General features: G+C 43.2%; 1 protein-coding gene across 8 annotated transcripts in view; it reads left to right on the top strand.

The window, feature by feature from the left end:
- The window catches only part of LOC147605060 (tRNA modification GTPase), a 76,620-nt gene extending 61,939 nt beyond the window's left edge, over nucleotides 1–14,681 (top strand). For 5 of the 8 annotated variants that reach the window (XM_086793979.1, XM_086793974.1, XM_086793978.1 and 2 more), the window contains 5 exons: nucleotides 10,849–11,052; nucleotides 11,154–11,213; nucleotides 11,570–11,708; nucleotides 11,812–12,152; nucleotides 13,709–14,015. In XM_086793979.1, coding sequence (XP_086650105.1) covers nucleotides 10,849–11,052; nucleotides 11,154–11,213; nucleotides 11,570–11,708; nucleotides 11,812–12,152; nucleotides 13,709–13,903 — 939 coding nt within the window. In that variant the 3' untranslated portion in view covers nucleotides 13,904–14,015. Of the gene's footprint in view, nucleotides 1–10,848; nucleotides 11,053–11,153; nucleotides 11,214–11,569; nucleotides 11,709–11,811; nucleotides 12,153–13,708 lie in introns of all 8 variants that reach the window. The other 3 variants (XM_086793980.1, XM_086793981.1, XM_086793976.1) reach the window with 2 other exon arrangements.
- Nucleotides 14,682–22,056: the final 7,375 nt, after the last annotated feature.

The following is a 22,056-nucleotide window of genomic DNA, read 5'->3' as shown; positions in this document are numbered from 1 at the left end:
ATGTAGGCAGATGGGGCATCTTGCTAGAGCTCGTCCTTGCCATCGTCAGTCCAGGACATAGTTGCATTGCGTACCGATGTGTACCTTCTGTACTTTCCGTACCACTCCATACATACCGTACCTCATACGGATAAGGTTTGCGTACCAAATATGAGGTTCAATGTACAACACTTATTTGGCCTGTTTTTTAATATTTTAGTCAGTGGTCATTGCTCAGTAGTTAATAGATTAGTTTTCATTTTAGCATTACCATTTTCTTTCATGCTATTTTTGTATGGATGCTAGGTATTCCTTATTTTAGTCTATATATATATATATATATATTAGTTAAAAAGGCAAGCGTACTTAAAGTACTTATCTTGATGCGTACTTTACGTACTAGGACCGTAAATGTACCATACCGCACCGTACCGAAAGTACTCAACCTCTATGGTCCAGGAGACCACCCCAAGTGGTCCCCCTCCCTAGTCCGAGCTCAAATCCTCTTCAGAGGGGTGGGAGGGAAGATGGCTGCCAGGTAGCAGAGCACCAGGATTCGGCCACGGCCGATATTGATACTGGAGAGTGGTAGACCGTTGGCCCGAGATGGAGCCGCCGACCGACTTCTAGATCTGCATGGTGCCAAGTTGGTAGAGCACAGGAGGATATGGTTTCTTCAGAGAACCGTTTCGAGCATTTATCTCGGTAGCCACCCGATGGTGATGGCCCTCCTCCTCCCCCCTCCTTCCCCCAATTACCTGAGGAACCCACCTCTGGCCCCTCCTGTTTGGAGGCCTTTACCTCGTCGAGATTGCTCTCCCGGTTCCCAGATTCTAGTGAGGCCCTATGGCCCTACCGAGCCTTTCGCGGACCCTTCCTCTCAGGAGGATTCTTCCCCTCCTCTTCCTTCTCCCACCCCTCAGCTACCCCCCCCCCTCCGTCTTTAGCTCTCCCTTGACCCATCTCCTTCGGAGCCCCCTCTCCTCCCTCTCTCCACCTCTCTGGAGCATCCCGCTGTCCTTCGACCGCGGAAGACCCAGAACGGAGGCAGTGCTGCTGGTGAGTTCAGTCCGTCGCTTGATTCATCGTTTCTCAGAGCTGGGTGAGATGACCATCTTCGCCTCTCCGATGACGGCTCTCCTGCCAAAGTTGCCAGCACACGTAACACCCCCCCCCCCCCCAAGGGTTCTAGGGTAGCCAGTAGATTACAGTTTCTTCTGATGTCTTCCTATCAAAGAAACTCGTAGTTTCGCGGAGACGGTGGCTCCCATTCGGATTTGTGTGGTGTTTCGTTACTCTAGGCCCTCGACACTAGAGATTGGTGCGATGATCTTCTCCTTCACCTTGAATGCAGCAGTGGGGACAGAATGGGATACTAAGTCGGTGTTTGCCGCCATCCAGGGGCAGGCAGTCGAGCTCTCTGATCATTTGCATGATCTACGCATCATCGATGTGCTTACCCATCTTTGGCCCTTGGATTGGATGGAGTTGGGAGGCTCGAGCCACAGAGATCAAGACGGGGAGGTGTGTCCTCCAGCTTGGAGGTGTTGCTCTTTGTGTTCATTCATATCTCAGTAGCACTACTACAGATACCTGCATTGCGACAAGGGGAGTTGGGAGGCTTGAGCCACAGAGATCAGGACGGGGAGGTGTGTCCTCCAGCTTGGAGGTGTTGCTCTTTGTGTTCATTCATATCTCAGTAGCAGTATCACATATACCTGCATTGCGACAAGGGGAGTCTAGATTATGCTTATTCTTAGGCTCGGATAGAGTGGCTCCACATGGAGGGCAAGATATGCGCCCACTTGGCACGTCTTGTCCTAGGATTGACTGTGATTACTCCCCATTGAAACCCACGCCCGAGACTCTTTGTGTGGAGAGGGCAGTTCCGATAGTTCCGCTTCCCATAGAGATTAGATATGTGGATTGCCTCATGGAAAATCTAAGGTTTGGGGGAGTCCCAATGCTTTCAGAGGTGCGGCGTCCTCAGAGGAGAGCTTCATAGAGCAGCAGTTGGGGGACCCATTGATATCTCTTCCTCCAAGAGCACCATCTTTAAGATGGGCATACCTGTCGGCTACGGGAAGATTCTACCAAGCAAGGGTCACACTTTCTGGTCTCCCTCTTTTGGCCCCTCTGGGACGTGAGGGGAGTTTGTATTTTTGTCAGTGAGCAACACTTGCCAGTAGTAGTTGGCTCAGGCACCATTGACACTGATTAGGCTCGATGGGTGACCATCAAGATTGGAGAGGCTTGTGTGGCCTTTTTAAATGTATATGCTCTGAACGCCGCTACAGGAAAAGCCACCTTCTGGAGTACAGTTCGCTAGTCCCTTCCATCGATTGACTTTTGGTGTATGGGTGGGGACTACAACATGATAGAGGAAGCATAAGATAGACTCGGAGGAGGCATGGCTATAGTTTCGGGCTCAGAGTACTCTGTTTGGGAGGAGTTGATCCTGGCTTGTAGGGGGCAAGACCCTTGGCATTTACTAGAGTTTTGACGCAGCCCCGGGAGTCGATGCTTCTTGAGGTCTGACAAGAGGAGCACCCGTCCCAGTCTTTCTAGACTTGATAGTTTCTATGTGGATGAGTAGGCTTGTGGTCACGCGGGGCCCGCGGCGCGGGGGGGGGGGGGGGGGGGGGGGGGGGGGCATGATCGGTATTTTGGCAGGCACTACTTTCTCTGATCACACTCTTGTTATTTTCTCTGGAGGACCCCTGGAGGAAGGACAAACATTTGAGCACTCGGATCCTAACAGCTGTATCTAGAACTCCGAGATATGCAACATGATAGAGAAGACATGGGAGGGGCTGGATTTTCTCTCAGGGTCATCCGTAGACACCTTGGATGCGGGCCTAGGTGAGATTAGCAATTTACTGCAGGAGGCAGCATAAAGTAGATTGGCTGGATTTCGTGTGCAAGAGAGGAGCATTCGCCAAGGCCTTACTTCTCTTCAGCGACTTCAGGAGAGTTCCCTAGATAGCCCGTGGATTAAGGGTCAATTGGCTGCTGCCCGTACGGCGCTCAGATCCATAGAGAAGTGGAGGGTGGAGTACAGATATCATGCCATAGCTTCCTTTTGGACCCAGGCGGGAGCATGGTAGCCATGGAGTTTTGAAACGGGGAGTTTCAATTTCAGAGGTTTCGGGAGGTTTCGGTCCATGCATGAAATGCTGTCTGAGAGGTTTCGTAAAAAAACTCAAAGATAGACATATATCTTTGTACATAGACTCTAAATACATACATACATACATACATGCATGCATGCATGCATGTATGTATGTATGTATGTATGTATGTATGTATGTATACCTAGATGAATCCAAGAACATGCCCAAATTCACCTTATATGAAAGTGCAAGTTATAAGCTCATGGTAGTCATCTAAATATTGATGCACATTGCACAAGATGTCAAATTAACACATCATATGAGTTGTAGATGAGCTGTATTATCTGCAAGAGAAGTCATGACCATCTTCAAACTTGAACTATAAATAAATCACAGCTACACATCAGTTGTAACACAAGTCATTCTCTATAAGAAATCATGACATGAACATTCAAACACATCTTCATAAGACAAAAATTTATGTTCATGAATCATGATTCATAGATGAAAAATAGGAAAATAGTCACTAGAGCCATAAATGAAGAGTCAAGGCTCTCAAGTCAAAGAGGCTACATCAATGAAAAATGAGAACACCAATGCCAATACATAAATACTGAATAGTGAAGCCTATGTAGAATCCAATGAGATCAGATCTCATCCTCATCCTCATCCTCATCCTCATCCTCATCGTGATTGTGATTGTGATCCTAATCCTCATCACTGTCACTACTAGCTGAAGACTTCTCAAATTTGAAACACATCCTTGAACTCTTCTAAGAGTCTTATCATGTCTTCATCTGAAACTTCATTCTCTTCTACATTGTCCTTTCCTGAACAGATTATACTTAATTTCTAATGCACCTTCTGAAAATCTTTTTGAACTTCTGTTTCAAGGGAACTTGTTTTAATAATCATCATTCATGGCATCTCAAGGTGAAGGCGCCGCCGCCACATCTTCCGTTGCGGGCTCTTCACGAAGGAGGCCGGCGGTGCACACATGGTCATGGTGGGATGAGGTCCACTACACTAGTCGTGGAGTGGGCGGTGGTTCAAGCCTCAAGGGCATGGAATTGCATGATCTATTGTGATCTATCATCTATGATCGATCTAGTATCTCTATTTTGTACCCACTCTTTTTTGTAACCCTCACTGCCCATGAGGCATGTACTTATCTCTTTGTATCTATCAGACTATCAATCACATAATCAGTGTGCCATCGATGTTTTATTAGCGCATTTTGCTCAAAATGACTCTTGTTTTTTTGTCTATTCGGTGTAAAATTTTGTTCAAAGTGTCTCTCTATATGTATGTCATGCATACAACTCCTAAATTGCTTTTAAAAAAGAGGTTTTTTTTTGCCGTTCCCGACCCCGTCCCCGGGACGGCACTTCCCCGTCCCCGTCCCCGTCCCCCGTCCCCGTCCCCCGTCCCCATGTGACTCTGGATATATGGTATGTGGATTCTGGCGTCTCTAACCACATGACCAGTCATGCTAAGTGGTTTAGAGATATGCAGAAAATGGAAAAACCAAGTTATGTAGAAACAGGTGATGATACTGCGCATCCCATTACGCATGTTGTAAAGTACCATTGTCTATGCAGGATGGCAAAATGAAGTACTTGGCTGATGTACTTCATGTTCCGAATATTACAAAGAACCCGGTTTCTGTTGGACATATGGTTGAGCAGGGTCTGCAAGTGAGGTATCCTCAAGGATGTTTTGTGGAAGACTTTAAAAATAAGTGTCGCTTAGTTACAAAGGGTAACAGAAATGGCAGGATGTTCACTCTGGATGTGAACATGCTTGAGATAAAAGCAGCAATCATAGGTGCTGAGTGGACCTGGGGAGTCCTCGAGCAGTGGATCCAATGCTAGTCCATGGTTAGGCAGGTTGAGAAATGATGCAGGTACACATGTATCACGGAAAGGAAAGGAAAAGGTAGATCAACCTTTTGTGCCTGATCTGTCAGCAGGTCACTCATATGTGGATGGTGACTCTAGTGGCTCTGAGCAGAGCCTTGATGAGGAACTTGGCATTCCGTCTGTGGTTACTCCTGGTGTTAGGAGAACCAGGGCTGTTTTGAGGACACCTGGCAGTGATCCAGGTGTACGCAAGTCTACGAGGGTTAGATATCCTGTTGACAGGTTGAGATATGATGGATATACAGCCCATCATTATGCTTACATGGTAAAAGCAATACAGGAGGTTGAGCCCACTTGCTTTGAGCAGGCAATTGGAAATAAGAAATGGGAAGATGCTATGGATGAGGAGATGGCAGCATTGGATGCAAATGCAACATGGGAGTTAGTGCCTTTGCCTAAGGAAAAGAAGGCAATGGGATGTGAGTAGGTGTATAAAGTCAAGCACAATGCTGATGGTTCAGTGAACAGGTATAAGGCAAGATTGGTTGCCAAGGGCTGCGGAGACTTATGGCATAGACTATGAGGAAACATTCAGCCGGTTGCAAGAATGATAACCGTGAGAGCTGTCATTGCTATGGCTGCAGCGAAGGGTTGGTCTTTACATCAAATGGATGTAAAGAATACTTTCTTGCATGGTGATTTGCAAGAAGTGTACATGATGCAACCGCCAGGTTATGAGAGTGATGCACATCCAGATTTTGTGTGCAGGTTACGCAAAGTCTTGTATGGCTTGAAGCAGGCACCCAGAGCATGGTCAAATAAGATTGGGGAGTATCTTGTTACCATTGGATTTCAGATATCCAATGTAGATTTTTCACTATATGTTAAAAAGACAAATAGAGGGATCATGCTATTAGTCATCTATGTGGATGACTTGATTATCACTGGTGATAGTGATGCAGACATACATGATGTCAGGACGCTTTTGAAGCAGAAGTTTGAGATAAAGGATTTGGGTGAGCTGCGGTATTTCTTGGGCAGAGAGGTGGTGAGATCACCTCATGGCATTTTGCTATTGCAGAGGCAGTATGGCTTAGACATGCTGTCCAAGTATGGTATGACAGGTTGTAAGCCTATTTTTGTGCCATTGGAACAGAACACAAAGCTTTCCGCAAATACAGGTGAGCTTTTGGAGGACCCCACTACATACAGGCGCATATTGGGTAGTTTGATCTACATGACCATTACAAGGCCAGATTTGGGCTATGTTGTTGGACTTGTGAGTCAGTTTATGCAGGCCCCTAGGAAGCCACACTTGGATGCGGCTAGACGGATTCTCAGGTACATAAAGTTCACAGTTGACTATGGACTTTTCTATGAGGTTGGTACAGAGATACAGCTACATGGGTCAGATGCTGATTGGGTTGGTAGTATTGCAGACAGGAGATCTACTAGTGGTTTTATGTTCTCATTTGGGAGTGCTGCTGTGAGTTGGAGTAGTAAGAAGCAGCCAACAGTTGCCTTGTCGAGTACAGAGGTAGAGTACAGGGGTGCTGCTATGGCAGCTTGTGAGGTAGCTTGGTTTCAGAAGCTACTTGGTGACATGGGAGAGCCCGTGGATAGGGTAGTTGTCATATATTGTGATAACATGAGCAGCATACAGTTGGCCAGTAACCCAGTATATCATGCTAGAACGAAGCACATTGAGGTGCATTATCACTTTGTGAGGGAGAAGGTTCTAGCAGGAGATGTAGATCTGGTATATGTCAGCACAGAGGACCAGGTGGCTAACATCTTCACGAAGGCATTGGGCACAGAGAAGCTCCACAGGTTTAGGAGCTTACTTGGAGTGCAGTGTGTGGAGTTGAGCTCGAGGAGAAGTGTTGAGATATCGAGCTCAACTAGTGCTACGACGGACATTGATGACCCACCTGGGTGATAGCTTCCGTATCTACACCATTGGCATGGTTGGTGATATTATGAGTGATATGTAGCCAGTGGGATGGCAGGCTGTGTGATAGCCATTTTGGATTACTAGAGACTGGCATAGTTATAGAGCCAGCTCATTTAGTCGCGTTCACATTATGGACCGGCTCTTGTATGTTGTAGTAGTTGAGTACTAACCCATATAGTGTGTACTCTTATCTTTATATTATTTTGGTTGAGTAGAGAAGAAGAAGTAGGGCAATAAGATAAACTGATCTCCCCTGCATGTAGCCTCTCTCTGACATAGTGATAATGAATCTCTATGTGCTTGGTACGTGCATGAAATACTGGATTTCGTGCCACGGCCATAGCACTCTGGCTATCAGTGAGAATGGTGGTGGGTGTTTGCTGCTGCTGACACTCACGAAGATCAGCCAATAGTCTCCTCAACCATACACAATCTACTGTAGCTGTAAAGACTGCCCTGTACTCAGCCTCACAAGTAGATGTAGCAACAGTGGGTTGCTTTTTACTCAACCAAGATATGCATGAATTGCCAAGAAAAAAACAATTTCCACTGGTGGATTGCCGAGTATCATAATCACCAGCCCAATCTGAATCACTGTATGCATAAAGCTGCAAGAACAAACCAAGATCCAAGGTACCCTTAAGATAATGAAAAATGCGTTTGACTGCTTGCCAATGCTTTGTGCCTGGGCTGTGCATGAATTTGCTCAACAAAGACACCCCAAAAGATATGTCTGGCCTCGTGTTACACAAGTAAATGAGGCATCCCACTGCCTGGCTGTAAATGCCGGCCTCAAAAGGCTCTCCAATATCATGCATAGTAAGCCGTACACCTGGTTCTACCGGAGTAGAAATCGGCTTACATTCATCTGTGAAACCTTTTTAGCAAACTTTTTATGTACTTAGTTTGCTGCATAACAATGCCATCATCTGTATGCATAAATGTCCTGTGCAAATGTATGCCTGCAAACCAAAGCAAGTGTAAACCTGCACCAAATTGTCATCTAATCGGCCAATTTTCACAAAGCCCCAAATTTTTGCAAGTGAAAGAGGTTCAATTTGCTGATTTTGACCTCAATTTTGAAAACCCCCAAATTGCAGGCAAAGCAAAATGCCCAATTTTTTCACCTTGTCCTGAAATTGAGAAATCCCCCAAATTGGACCTGCAATTTTCCTTTCAATCTGACTTGCACAGAAGTGTCTGCAAAATCTGCATATGACCTGCACTGGAATGGCTGCAATTTTTGTATTTGTGTTTGACCAAAAATTTGTACAGAGAATACCTTTGGCAGCACGTGTGAGGAAGCAGGTGCTAGGCGGGGAGCAGACAGTCGAATAGAGGTAACGGGCCAGCAGCCTGGCCAAGTCGTGCAGAACAGCCGTTGGAGGGAGTCATTGTAGCTGGAGAATCAACGTTGAGGAACACACGGAGCTGAAGGCTGGTGCGTGTAGCTGGCAGCCAGGTGGAACCGTGCAGAGTTGCAGGTGTCGAGGAGAGCTGCAGTTGTCGAGGAGGCCTGCAGAGCGTGGGCGTTGAGCAGGCGTCGGACCAACCAGAGGCGGGGGCTGTGCAAGTGTCGGGTGCCAGTGAGGCGCAAACACGCATAGGGAAGCAGTACGAGCAGGGCGCATGACACTGGAGTCGGGCAGGGTCTGCCGGCGGCCTTGGACTAGCGAGCAGAGGCGAAGGGCGAGCGCGCAGGTTCGCGGGTGCCTGGAGTCGATGGCGGAGGACGGACGGCGGTCGGCCGGAGCAAGAACGGCAACCGGGGGTCGAGAAGGAGCAGAGACGGCCTAAACAGAGGAGCGAGGGAGTCGACGGCCGGAACGGAGGGGCGTCGACGGACGTGGTCGGCCGAAACGAAACGGCGAGTCGAGATGGCGGCGGCTCTGATGGAGCTGAGGCGCGCCTGGGTGGCGACGGAACTGGGCGCCGACTGGAGATGGAAGAGCCAGCCGCGAACTGGGCGGTGGTGGTGGAGCAACGGCAGAACGTCCGGACGGAATCCACGGACGGACGGCGACGGAATTCCGTAGGCGACGGAAAAACACAGCGTCGACGGAATTTCGCAGGTTTCTTCCAGCAGCAGAATTTCAGGGCGAGCTCCCAGCTCCCAGCTCTGATACCAATTGTTGGGTGTTGGACTCACACACTCACACATGCAAACCTGCACATTAGGGTTAGGTGCAGGGTAGAGAAGCTCACACAGAAATGAGAGAGAGAGAGAGAGAGAGCCAAAAGTGTGGTGTCCACAAAATGCAAGTCAACCCTTGCATGTGTGCCACATCCATATAATATAGAAGTACAAAATATTATATGTTAGAGTGTCCTTTCACACTTGATGTCCAAGGGGAAAAACCACATGGGAAAAAGTGCCCTTGGTTAAGCCCTGTTCACACATAGCACTACCATAAGTGAGCATATGCCTAAAGAAAATTCAGCCATCCATCTCTCTCTTGTGTCTTGCTCTCTCTTGTGTGTGTGTGTTTGCTTGCTAGGGTTTGAAGCTCTCCCTCTCCCCCACATTCTCTTTATTCCTCCCCGACTTGATTCATGATACTCAGACAAGTTTTGTTTGGGATCGGAGCATTTTGGAGAACATCGTCACTTTCGGGGAGGCGACAACTTCAGCTAGGATGTGCGTGCAGGATCTCATTGTGCTCCTCCTAGATTTTTGGAAAGTCTACGATAGAGTTGATTGGGGCTTTCTAGAGGGGACGATGTGCCGGATGGGATTTTCGGAGAAGTGGATCCGTGGTGTTTCTGGACTTTGCTTGGCCTCTCACAGTCAGGTTCTCATTCAGGGAGCCAGAGGTGACAAGTTTCTCTTTCTTGCTCGGTTCGACAGGTTTGTCCTTTAGCACCATATGCCTTTCTACTTGTTGCTGAGGCCATGAACAATTTTCTCTCACTTCAGGAGTCTGGGCTTTAAGGATTGCGTCTCCCCATCCGTGCACAAGAGGAGATGCCGGACTCAAAGTTCGCAGATGACACAACAACATACTTACCTGGAGACGTGGGGAACCTTCAGAGATTTGTTCAGGCGATGGAGATCTTTTGTCCCGCATCTGGAGCACAGATCAACTGGCACAAGTTGGTGTGGATTTTGGGTTGGCTCTTGGCTTGACTCGACTTGGCATCTAGTTGAGCCTTTCCAGTGGATCTTGAGAGGCACTCTAGTCTGTTATCTTGGATGCCAGGTGGGCATCGATATCTACCGAGAGCAGCATTTAGCTCCTCTTCTTTTGAGCATTCGGAAGAAGCTTCTATATTGGAGTTCAGTGAGGCTTTCCTTAGCTGGCCAAGTTGTGGTGGTGAACGAGGTTCTTCTTGCCACCATGTGGTATATTACTTGTTGTTGGGCCTTCTCACGGGCTTGCATTGGACAGCTTTAGCAGTTGATCCACAACTTTCTGGCTTATGAGGACGAAGGTGGGGGGCTAGCTCTTCAGGTCTCTCACCTACGCTTTTCGATAGTGCCAGTCCCAGTCCCAGTCCCATCTACTGGTCACTGGACTCTTGACATCATTCATACCCTCCATGGCCAGTGGGGGAACTTTCAGGGTGGTTCTGACCGTATGTGGAAGCGTTGGGAAGCCTTCTTGAGGCTATGGCGACCTTGTACTTTTATCACAGATAGTGGTGGTGAGCCCACTTGGCACTATAGACCACATGTGTGGTTATTCCTTCCCCCATCTCTTGTATACAGTATAAGATAGCCTTCTCCTCATAGAGCGGCCAGCCGGAGGAGAAATGCATCCTTCCCCCCTTTTTTGTTCCTCGATCCTCGCTTGGTACATGGAGGCGAGTTTGTATCTAGCCTTTTAAGGCTGTTTTCTGTTATGCTACTTGCAATGTTGGCCACTCATTATCGTCTTCTGATGCAATGGCATTGTATTGGGGCATGTGTGCTTGGTTTCTGAAAGAGATTGTTTTGTAGGGCGGTCTATCTTCATTAGTGCAGTCTTTGCGAATGGAGTGTATTGAGATGCTGGCAGAGATGGATGCTCGACTTGATTTCGACGACGAACTACCTGATCTGGACATAAGCTTGTTAATCCAAAGAGTAGAGAAATTGTGGCAAAGAGTGCAGCAAGCTCTAAAAACCGAAAAACGTGGAAAGCTTCTGCAAGTAGGCATACAGGTATGGCACTCTACATCATTCGGAGGTGTGGCATTGATATAGCTCGACATCATGGTGGCTACTTTTGATACGCTCTTGAGGCAGTTTTCTTTCTAGTGCAGGTGGCCATAGTTGGGAGACCAAATGTGGGGAAGTCAAGTTTGCTCAATGCTTGGAGCCAAGTAGGTGAGAGTTGTTTTTTGGTGGACACATTTATGATATATTATTAACAAGTACATACTGTGTCTAAAGTCATGCTGCATGACACACCTGCATACATACGTATGCTTACATACAACTGCATGTATGACTATACATATATGTACATAAACATTTATATGCATGCATATGCACATCATACATATCACACATTGTGTACATTACTAATTCAAACACATATACACCTAAACATGTATCATCTTAAAACATAGGTATGGTTGCACGTAACTGAGATAGAAGATACAGCTACGGGGAATGTATGTACTACTTTTAAGAGCATGCTTATTGTTTGAGGTTCTCTTTTTGTATGCTTTTACAGACTGAGAGAGCCATAGTCACTGACGTGGCTGGAACAACAAGAGATGTAGTCGAAGCAGGTATTGTGGTGGGCGGGTTTCCTGTAAGGCTTTTAGATACTGCCGGAATTCGTGAAACCGATGATGTGGTTGAGAGCATAGGTGAGAACTGATGTCCATGCCATGGTTGCTTTTTTTGAGTAATGTAAAGTCTTACCTTACAGAGGTTTCAAAAATATCAGAATTTGATTGTGTCTGCAAACAGGAGTTGAAAGGTCAGTCATTGCTGCGACAGGGGCAGATGTGATCATAATGGTAGTCAATGCGCAAGATGGTTGGACACATGGAGACTCTCAAATTTTCCAGAGGTTATTACAAACACAGGAAACATGCTCTGGGCTGGCTTCTTCGATACTTGTCATCAACAAAATTGATCAAGCCTCAGTCACCTCAATTCAAGAGTCAGAGTTTGCAAGGTCTTTCGACAAAGTGGTTCCGACATGTGCCATACACCGATTAGGATTTGAGGATCTCGAAGCAGCATTGCTTGGTTTAATTGGCACAGGGGACGTGATATCCAGTGGCCAAATGTGGGCTGTTAATCAGGTCCGATATTTAACACCGTTATTCTATTCTCTTTTGGACTCCCTGCTTGGATACTTTGCTGACATGATATTTTTCTCATGCCTTAAGAGCCTGAATGTTTCTTTGACATTGCATGCTAATATCTCGGTCTTTTTTCAAGCATCTTTAATCCCTCTTCACATGAGGTGGTCTAGTAAGGGCACATCTGGGATGTTACCTGTCTGGCTTTCTCTATAGCCAATCACTTAAATTAAGTTGCTGCAGGAGGTGAAAAGTGGGGATGAGCAGGCTGCCGGGTGGCTTCTCATCCTTGATGGGCTTGGTTCACTTACTGTGTGCAACTCATGTATTTGCATTGGTGCTCCTGTGCACTGCACCACGTTGTTCTAGATCATTAGCTTCTCACCTTTTGCGAGAATATAATGATCTACAGGCCAAAGCCTTTATTGGGATTGAGAATGACTACTCAGTAGATTGCAAATATGTTGGGAGAGGACTTTTGGGATGCAAAAGGTCCATGACACAATACTTCGCTGCTTAGGGTTCTTTCCAGCCAGAAGAAAGTAATTGCTTGATAAGCATTAACAGTCCCATGATAGGTACCAGTGTGAGCAGTTCCATCGTGTGATGTAGGCTTGTGCAGAATCTGAAGCAGGCAAGAGTGACGGAATCTCAGCAGGAAGCCTTGCATGTTACACCTTGCCACATTACAGAGCAACTTATTGACACCTCTCACGCCCTACAAGTTTCCTTGTGGCACAGGTCAAAGTGACATGGAGGGCTTAGCAGATTTTCTAACAAGGGAAATGTATGGAGCCCTCTGTTAAGACGTTTGTTTGAAAAACGAGTTAGAGGCTTGTTAGAATGCAACAATGCAAGGTGCCTGTAATGGAGATTCTCCATAGGTCAGCCGTTGTAGCACACAGGAGAAGCTGATTCTCAGGCAGGAGCCACACCATGCTATATGAAGCTTGATCGCTGTGCTCTTGCAGGTTGGGAGGACACAATTATGGGAGATGCCACTTGCAAGGGTGTTTGCATTTTAGGGTGTAAGTTGAGCACTATTGCCTCACAGTAGCCACTGACTTGAACATTGCTCACATTTTCAGGTGAATGCGGTGTGACCTTAGAATTGATCACATACTACATAATTGACCGAAAGCCAGTACAAGTGAGTGGAGTGCTCACTATTACTGGCACAGATGAAGGAGAGGCAGGGAGAGAACCATAAACAGTAATAGAAGCCCAGTCCAAGCTGTAGCCATACGGATGGACAAGGGCTCTAGTGGGATGGGACACAAGTTATTAGATACATTTTGAATTCTTGAGTGGCAATTTATCTCTTAATTTGTGCGTTGAAAGAGTTGTTCACAGTTTAAAAAGGTATTAATGTTATGTGCTTATTGGAATTAATATGATTGGCACTATGATGAGGATAGGCCCAGGATCCACTTTTTTTTTTTTGAGAGTAGGTATTCACATGATTTTATGTTAATTTTTTGTCTCTTATATCTTTTCTAGTTACATTAATGCTCCCATCATTTTTGATTCTAACAAGCCACTGGTTTTTTGTGCAGAGACAAGCTGAGCAACTTTTAAGGGCAAGCAAAGCCTTGGAAAGGCTTAGACTTTCCATTGAGCAAAATATACCAATGGATTTTTGGACAACTGATTTAAAAGAGGCAGCTATTGCGCTTGGTGAGATAAGTGGGGATGACGTCTCAGATGAAGTGCTTTCTCATATTTTTAGTAAATTTTGCATTGGAAAATAATAGTGGCCAAATCGAATCTTCCCTTTCCTCTGATCAAGGCAATTGCTTTTGTATTTATTTCTTTGCTTTTTTAAGAACTTAATAAGGTATAAAAATTTTGGGGTTTTAATCATCGTGTGTCGTTAATAGCTAGTAAGCCTTCACTCACAAAAGCCTTCTAAACAAAACGTTTCTCTTGGGCAATGGGTGGTTTGTGTTTGTGTGCATGGACACTAATCTTACAATATCAGCATTGGTTCCTCATAAACTACCCTCATAAGTAAGATTGTGACCCAAAGTAGCAACTATGTCTCAACTTAAACAAAGGTTTCAATGACTGGAAAGTATGTGCAGAGCGAGCAAGGGCCTTAGCCTGCTCCTTCTACATAAAAATTAAACCATTAGATTCCTGGCATAATGTGTGCATAATCCTGTGCCAGATTAAAAAGATAATGTGGTTTTGTTTTCAGAAAAAAGGTCTCTCAAAAGTTTGGCCCTTTTTACATGCTCAATGTGGACCTGCAAACTATGACTCACAATGAGAATCTCGAATTTATAGGATCTAAAGCCTTGTGCATGGTTTTGAGAGACTCAAGTGTGAGGCAGATAGTCTCCAACAGATTGCTGACTCGTTGTGTAAGAGCATCACTCCAAGTACACCTCGTGTAATCGAGTATGTGGCTTTATTTGATTCGGATCTTAATAAAGCATTCCTCAACTAATCATCCCACTCCAATATGGGGCACTATAACTCCTTTAATCTTTTGCTCCTTGATTTTGAAAGGACAACCTTTTGTTTTTTTGTTTTGTGTGGCTTTGTGTTTCTTTGTGTGTGATTTCTGAAACTTTACCCTTTTTAGCACACAAAAGTGTCTATATTTGCACTCCTTTCAATCCGCACGTGCCTATTTTAGGCAATCTGGAACTGTAGGGTCTCCTTTCGTGTTTTAGGCTATCCTTATGTAGGGATTTGCTCATGTAGGCAATGTTCAGTGCTGTGGGGTTTCCTTAGTGAAGCCTATAAGGAATGCCTCCTCTCTCTCCCTCTCCATCAGGCTTTTGCCAGACTGTTCCCCGTAGCCTACAAGAGCCGTTAATGGAAGTTGCAATTCAAGTTTTTGGTGGAGCTTAAACAAGAGGAATCTTCTATACGTGCAGATGTGTGCTTTAAATATCTCTCATTCCTCTAGAGCATCCCAAAGTCGTGTGGGCTATTAGCATCCCAAGGTCATGAGGCTACCGGTATTTGAGGGAGATGTCCACAGACAAGTCATGTGGGCTATTAGGATGTAACTAACTATTTGAAGTTTGTGATGGGAATTTTTTGCAAGGTTTGCTTTGGTTTTGCCAGTGTGTTTGCCGTAAATCATTGAAAGGATATGCTAAGTGTTTGACAATGCCTCTTGTGCCTCCTTTGCCCTCTCTTGAGACTACGCATCGAAGTGCCACACATCTTTGGCACACATGCTCTATGATTCAGTGAAGAGGACGAAACCCATTTGTAGAGGCACTAGAAATGCCCTATGGTCTTGTAGCATGTTGACCATGGAAGGATTTCATGCTTCTTAGTATGGGTCTTATGTATGCGCATCCATACTTTAGTGGGCTCAAATGAGATGCGATAGAGTTGGCATACTCCAAGGCTGGTCTAAGAAGATGAGCAAGATGCTCCTTCCACTTTAAGTGTACACCAAGGTCATCTGTAAAAATCTTTTGAAGGAGATTCTGAAAGGCTATACACATCAAGCATTAGAAGGCGGCAGGGTATTAGTCAAGTTGCATGGCATCATGTGATAAGTGTAGGTTCCACTCTATAGGAAATTGATCGACTAGATTGACTGTCACTTGGTTGAGCTTGAGATAGGCATTTTCTTCTTAGATAGATGGAAATCGAGCTTGCCGCATCACGTGGTTTGCTTTTGGTTTGAGGTTCTTGGTCAAGATGCTATGTGCATGCAATACGATCATGTGATCTAGGAGAATATAATTGATTCCTTGTGTTGCAAGCATTTAATCAATCAAGTGATCGCTTGACTCACAATGGGAGCCAAGTTCTTCCTCTTCTTGCTCATGAAAATGCCATTTTTGTGGCTTTACTAACTTTTAGTCTATGTTCAAATTATCTTGGGAATCTTGAACTAAGGGTTTTGTTGCTACAAGATTTGACTGAAGAGATAGTTCACCTATGGGTGGACATTGAGAGGGGGTGTTGGAAAAGAATTTGCTTAGTGCTCTATCCTCATGTTGTTTCTGCGGGTGATGTATGCTCTATTTTGTAAGGCCACCGTTATGAGGAGTAGCCATTGTGGTGAGCATGCGAGCATTGGAAGTAGTATGCACTTAAAGGGTGTCCCCAATGATAATCTTCATGAAAATAGAGAAATGCCAAATTGGAACCAAGATATTAAAGTGGCATTTGTTTAGAGTAAAGAGGTAGCACATGTTTAGGTGACAAGAAAAAATCTTCTTGAGGATAGAGATATGACAAATCTTCACCAAGATGTAGAGGTATCATCTATTTACCAAAAGTTTTAGAAGAAGAACATGTTAAGTGATGACAAGGAGTGATGTTAAGGGTGCTTAAGTTATGTGCATGAGGGATTTTGTCTATCCTTTATGAATATCCTCGTGTATACGAGGTATGCATGGTGCACTGTGATAGTTGGTCTATTCAACTATGACTACACTGACGTAAAACTTTCAGGAAGAATATTGGAGACTATAATGTGTTGGCTTTTGTCTCATTGGGTGTAAATGTCGATGAAACCGTCTCTCTCACGGTAGTGCCATCTACAATTTTAGGATATACGATAGTGTCATCGTATGGTATATGCAAAAATTTTCTTCAATTTACATAATTATTTGTTTGATACAGAGCATGAATTGTAGAAACAATTGGATGTTATGAATGGCTTGAATTCAATAACTTTAAAACCATTTATGTCGATGATGCATTTCTATAATCCATATGCAGGAGCAATTTATAAGAATGTTGAGAGACAATCCATAGAAATAAAAATGATAATATGTGTGGATAGGAGCACATCAAGGCAATACTTTATTATTATGCCTAGACAAGGTGACATCCCCATGATTCTAGGTGTGACAAAGTGTTACCTAGAAGGCTCCTAGTCAAGATTGTTGGTCATCATGATATTTTATTACATAGTCAAGATGGAAAACAACCAAGAGATTCCTAATAAGAGAGCGAGCTCCTTTAAACTTTTTTTTAAAAGAAATTTACATCACTCATATGTTCTAGAGAGTGTGAAATGGATGAGAGGACAAGCTAGTGGTAGGATCAGGATTAGGAGTAGATAGAATTGTGATTGACAAATACATCTTACCCCTGTTCCTCCATTTGGCAATGGTTTATTGTTCCTCAAGTATAACCATTAAGAAATGAGGAAAGGCATCCTATAAGGGTGAGATAGCTTAGAATAGTCTATGTGGCTAAGGGAGTTGATTGATGATAATGGTAAGGATATTATTTTCTAGCCACTTGTGTATGCTGACATATAGGCTTGGATAGTGAGATTTTGTAGATTGCTTGCGGTCACAGAAGTGAGGTGCTTATGGTGTCCTTTGCTTTTCTTGTTGAAGACCTTGTGTGATTACCTTCATGTAGCTTTGTCCTTATGATCCTAACTCTTTGTCTTGTCCATGTTTCTTCTTACAACTTCATCCTTGTGGTCCTAGCTCTTTGTCTTGTCCTCTTCTTGTTGAGACTGCTTCTTAGCTCTTGGTATTTTCTCCTTGGCTAGACTCTTGGCTCTTTTCTTCTTGTAGCATCTTCGTATTTGTTGTGTCGGCTTCTTTGGCTCTTATGCTTAATGCTTGATTTTTACTTTGTTAAGTCCATTTGATACATTATGTGTGGATGTTTTCGTTTGTAATGTGATCATCTCATGCAAAGGAAGAGTAGTGGATAAGACTAGATAATCTATTATTTATTAGTTGGATGCTATTCCATAGTTTAGAGCATGATTTTTAATATGTATGTTTATAAAGTACTTTTTAATGTATAAAACACCCGACCTATTGTAAGGTACTTTTTCATCCTACCCACTTGAACCTTTTGTAAGACGGTGTTGGAACATACAAAGCGGCCTTGCTTTATGATTAGTGTCAAATAGGAAAAGTTTAAGAGCTTTGTGTACATACTTGCTTAAGATTAATAATAGAGGCTAGACCATTTTTAAGTTTGACGATATAGTGTGAAAACTAGTCACTTGTATACAAGTCATTTTGGACAATAAGCAATACACATTCATTTCCTTGTAATAGTCCCCTTGCTTCTCTACTCTTGCTTGCCTTTATGCTCTTAAATCTAAATTTCTTGATGGATGCATGCTAGATATGTTTGTTTGTAGGCTTCCTTATTGCATTAGCTTCTTCTTCTTCCCCCACCTTTTGTGAAGGAGAACCATTGTGAAGGAACATCTCTATTTACCTCCATCTAGGCACAGGAAGACCTCCCTTCACCCCATAAGCAACGAACATTTCAGTGTGACACACAGAGTGAGGATACGGGGATGAGTGAGTGCATCCACATAGCGAAGTTGAAATTTTGTGGCTATAAGGCAAGGCCCAATGACACATGCTTCAACAAATTAAGCTCTTGACTTGAACATATTTGGCATTGTGGTGTGGACTAGCCTAGGGCTTAGCTTTGTTCATTCGTCCATTCTAAGGAATTGGGATCATCCAATATTACCCAATGTTGATTAGAAGGTCACACTCCAAAAACATATAGTTTTGGTGACTTAGATGTGTCAATTTATTGCTCTTGATTTTTTTTATTTACATTAGGGCATTCTATTTTAATAAATTGGAAGAAAAAAACCTTGGTGTCTTGGTGATTTATAGGATTTTGTAACCTATAAGGCTTTGATCTTGTTACATTGAGCCGAGGAGTAGCTTAGCAATTGTGATTAGGAGTGGAGCCAAGGAGTAGCTTAGTAATTATGATTAGGAGTAGATTTTACTCTCAAAACATAAGAATTAAGCTCAATCACGTGTGGAGTAGAGTGGGACAATTAATTTTTGTTCATGCATTTTATATTTTTTAATGCATTGTTTGATTTGGTATGAGAAGCATGAAAATCTAATGAAAAATGATTTAAAAAACTTAATTTCTTGTATAACAACCATTAACTAGAATTAAGAACCTTAATCACCTCCCATCAAGTCTAAAAAACCTTAAAAAGTTTCAAAAACTAGGTCAAATAACCTTTCGTGTTGGGAGATGTGAGCCCATAGTCTTGTAAGAAAAGATACAAATCAAACACGTGAGTCAAGACATGTGAGCCTAGAGATATGAGCCGGGAGTCATGAGCCTGGATATGTGAGCCGTGAGTCCATAGACATGAGTCAACCGGACATGAGAGTCAACTAGATGTGAGAGGTAACCAGATACAAGTCAACCAAACGTGAGTCAACTAGACGTGAGAGTCAACCAGATCTGAGTCAACCAAACATGAGACTTAATATTGTACCAACCAATTATTACTACCTTAAAGAGCCTGGACACATGATCCGTGAGTTTGAGGATATGAGCCCATAGATGTGAGAGGTAGATATACCTAATATTGAGTCATGAGCCTAGATATGTGAGCCGTGAGTTCGGAGATAGAGACAGGTATACCTAATATTGTACCAACCAATTATTACTACCTTAAAGACTTGCAAGGACATGCATACACATGTTCCTTGAGGATTTTCTCTTTATACAATGTGAACTAGCTATAATTTTCAAGGAAAATTATTGTCCTTTGTAATTATTAGGGAATTATAAAATATATATTTTTTTCATAATAATTGCACATCGACCCTATTATAGGCCTTTTATATACATAAAAGTTTGTGCCCTAAGTAGGCATATTTTATTAAAATAGAGTACTTGAGCCTAGCTCATATAAAAAGGTGTGAGCCTAGAGGCTCGAGCCTATAGACATGGGAATGCTGTATTACTAATAATAATAAGCACTTGTTTGGTGGAAGTTCAAGGACCATAGTGTCAGACCATGATGCCAAGCTTACAAGCCATTTCTAGAGGGGATTGTTTGTTGATAACTTTGGTACTAAATTGAACTTTAGTAGCCTTTGATGTTATAGACCTCCACCTTAGCCTTTCTCTAGTCATCAATGTCGAGATATTAGAGCTTACTCTTTTCTTCCTGTATTGTATCTCGTACCTCAGAACTTATATGGATCATAAGATCTCATTCTCTTGAGCATCCACGTATTATTAAATTTCTCAAAGAGAGGGTTAGCACTCGAAAAAGACTCATTAGCCTTTTAAAGACCTCCACCTTAGCCTTTCTCTAGTCATCAATGTCGAGATATTAGAGCTTACTCTTTTCTTCCTTTATTGTATCTCGTACCTCAAAACTTTGATGGATCATAAGATATCATTGTCTTGTGAGCATCCACTTAGTATTAAATTGCTTAGAGAGGGTCAGCCTCAATGAACTCTAAAAAGACTTCCAAGTTAGGACAGAGAAGACAAAACAAAGCTATATATGAGGGACAAATCAGGAAAGAAGCTAGTTCCAATGATAGTGACCACAAAAAGAGAACTCGAGTCCCTTCACATTACAGAAACTACAAGATTGAGAATAGGAAGTTGTATGTACAACCACCCAAAAGAGAGAAACCAAAAGAGACAAGGTTGTTTGTCTTATGAGAGACCTGAAGACGCTAAACAAGTTGCCCTAGCACTACTAGAGAAAGAGCCCAAAAAGATTTGGATCTCTAACACATAAGGATCTTATCAAGATTGAATGAATGGAGTTACTTAAAGAGTACAAAGATGTATTCTCTTGGAGTTACCTAGATCTCAAGGGAGTCCCTCTAGTAGTCTGCCAGCATACTATTCCATTGGTGGATGGTGCAAGGCTAGTTAATGAAACCTATTCCAATACCATCAAGGGATAGAAGGCGATAGACTTATTTCAATAGGATTCATATATAAAACTGAGCATAGTGATTGCGTATCACCGATGGTTATAGTACTAAAAAAGATTGGCAAGATTAGCGTAAACGTGAACTTGAAAAAGGTAAATCCAACCATAGTGAGGGATCATTATCCATTGCCTTATACCAAACATGTTATTGAAAGGGTAGAAGAAAAAGAAGATTATAGATTCTTAGATGTATATTCTTAAGATATAACCAAGTATCAATCAATCCCAACGACCAATATAAATCTTCCTTTGCTATAGAGGATGCTTAAGTAATAGTGTTTGCACTTATAAACATGCCAACTATGTTTCAACGAGTGATGTCCACTGCATATAAGGATTTCCTACATAAAATATTAGAGGTCTTCATGGATGACCTTTATGTGTGAACTCAAAGTTGAGAAGAGAGCATATTTCTTATCTGCGCAATGTTCAAGAGATGGTGGTAGCATGGACTATGCTTGAATCCACAAAAGTATAAATTCATGGTTAGGCATGGTAGAATCCTAGGACATGTGGTCCAAAAATGGGATCATAATTGATTTTGAAGCTTAGACCGAGTTATTGTAGAACTCAAAAGATAAAAAATATGAAAGGTTAACCAAGGGTTTATGAGACTCATTGGGTATTGGACATAGGAATGCGTGGAAGTGTTCCACAAACTAAAGTAAGGTTTGATCTCAGCTCTCTAAACTTGAGAGCACCAAGATGGTATATTGTCTTCCATGTGCACATTAACGCATTGGCTTATTCCATAGGAGGATGCATGTTAAGTCAATCAAGAGAAAGGAATATGGATTTCATCTTGCACCTTTTCAGGATCGGCCAATATACTATCTTTTGACAATCTAAACCCTAAATATTCAATTTGGTCATGATAAAGAAGATACACTTGCTCTTCTTGGTGAAAATCTTGTGCTTTCTAGTATCCAAGACTTTACATACATGCTTCTCATGATCAGGAGCATCCAAGGAACATTGAATTACGTCCATCTCATGGTGCGTGAAAATAACTTTTCCAGTCCATTGGTTTACATTGCTTCTAGTTTATTATTAACTTACATATGAATCCTCCTAAAATAAAAGAATGAGTGCTACTTGAATTGACCAAAAGTATAAAATATTTACCTTGGAAATTGGTAGGGGCTTGAATCATAGAGAACTAGTGGTTTTGTTCTTGGTTCTTAATCACGGCATGCATTTTTCCTC

The sequence above is a fragment of the Cibotium barometz genome, chromosome 60 (assembly GCF_041138505.1).
Source record: "Cibotium barometz isolate CiBa-2024 chromosome 60, ASM4113850v1, whole genome shotgun sequence".
Lineage (NCBI taxonomy): Eukaryota > Viridiplantae > Streptophyta > Polypodiopsida > Cyatheales > Cibotiaceae > Cibotium > Cibotium barometz.
This window is presented reverse-complemented; position numbering and strand designations above follow the sequence as displayed.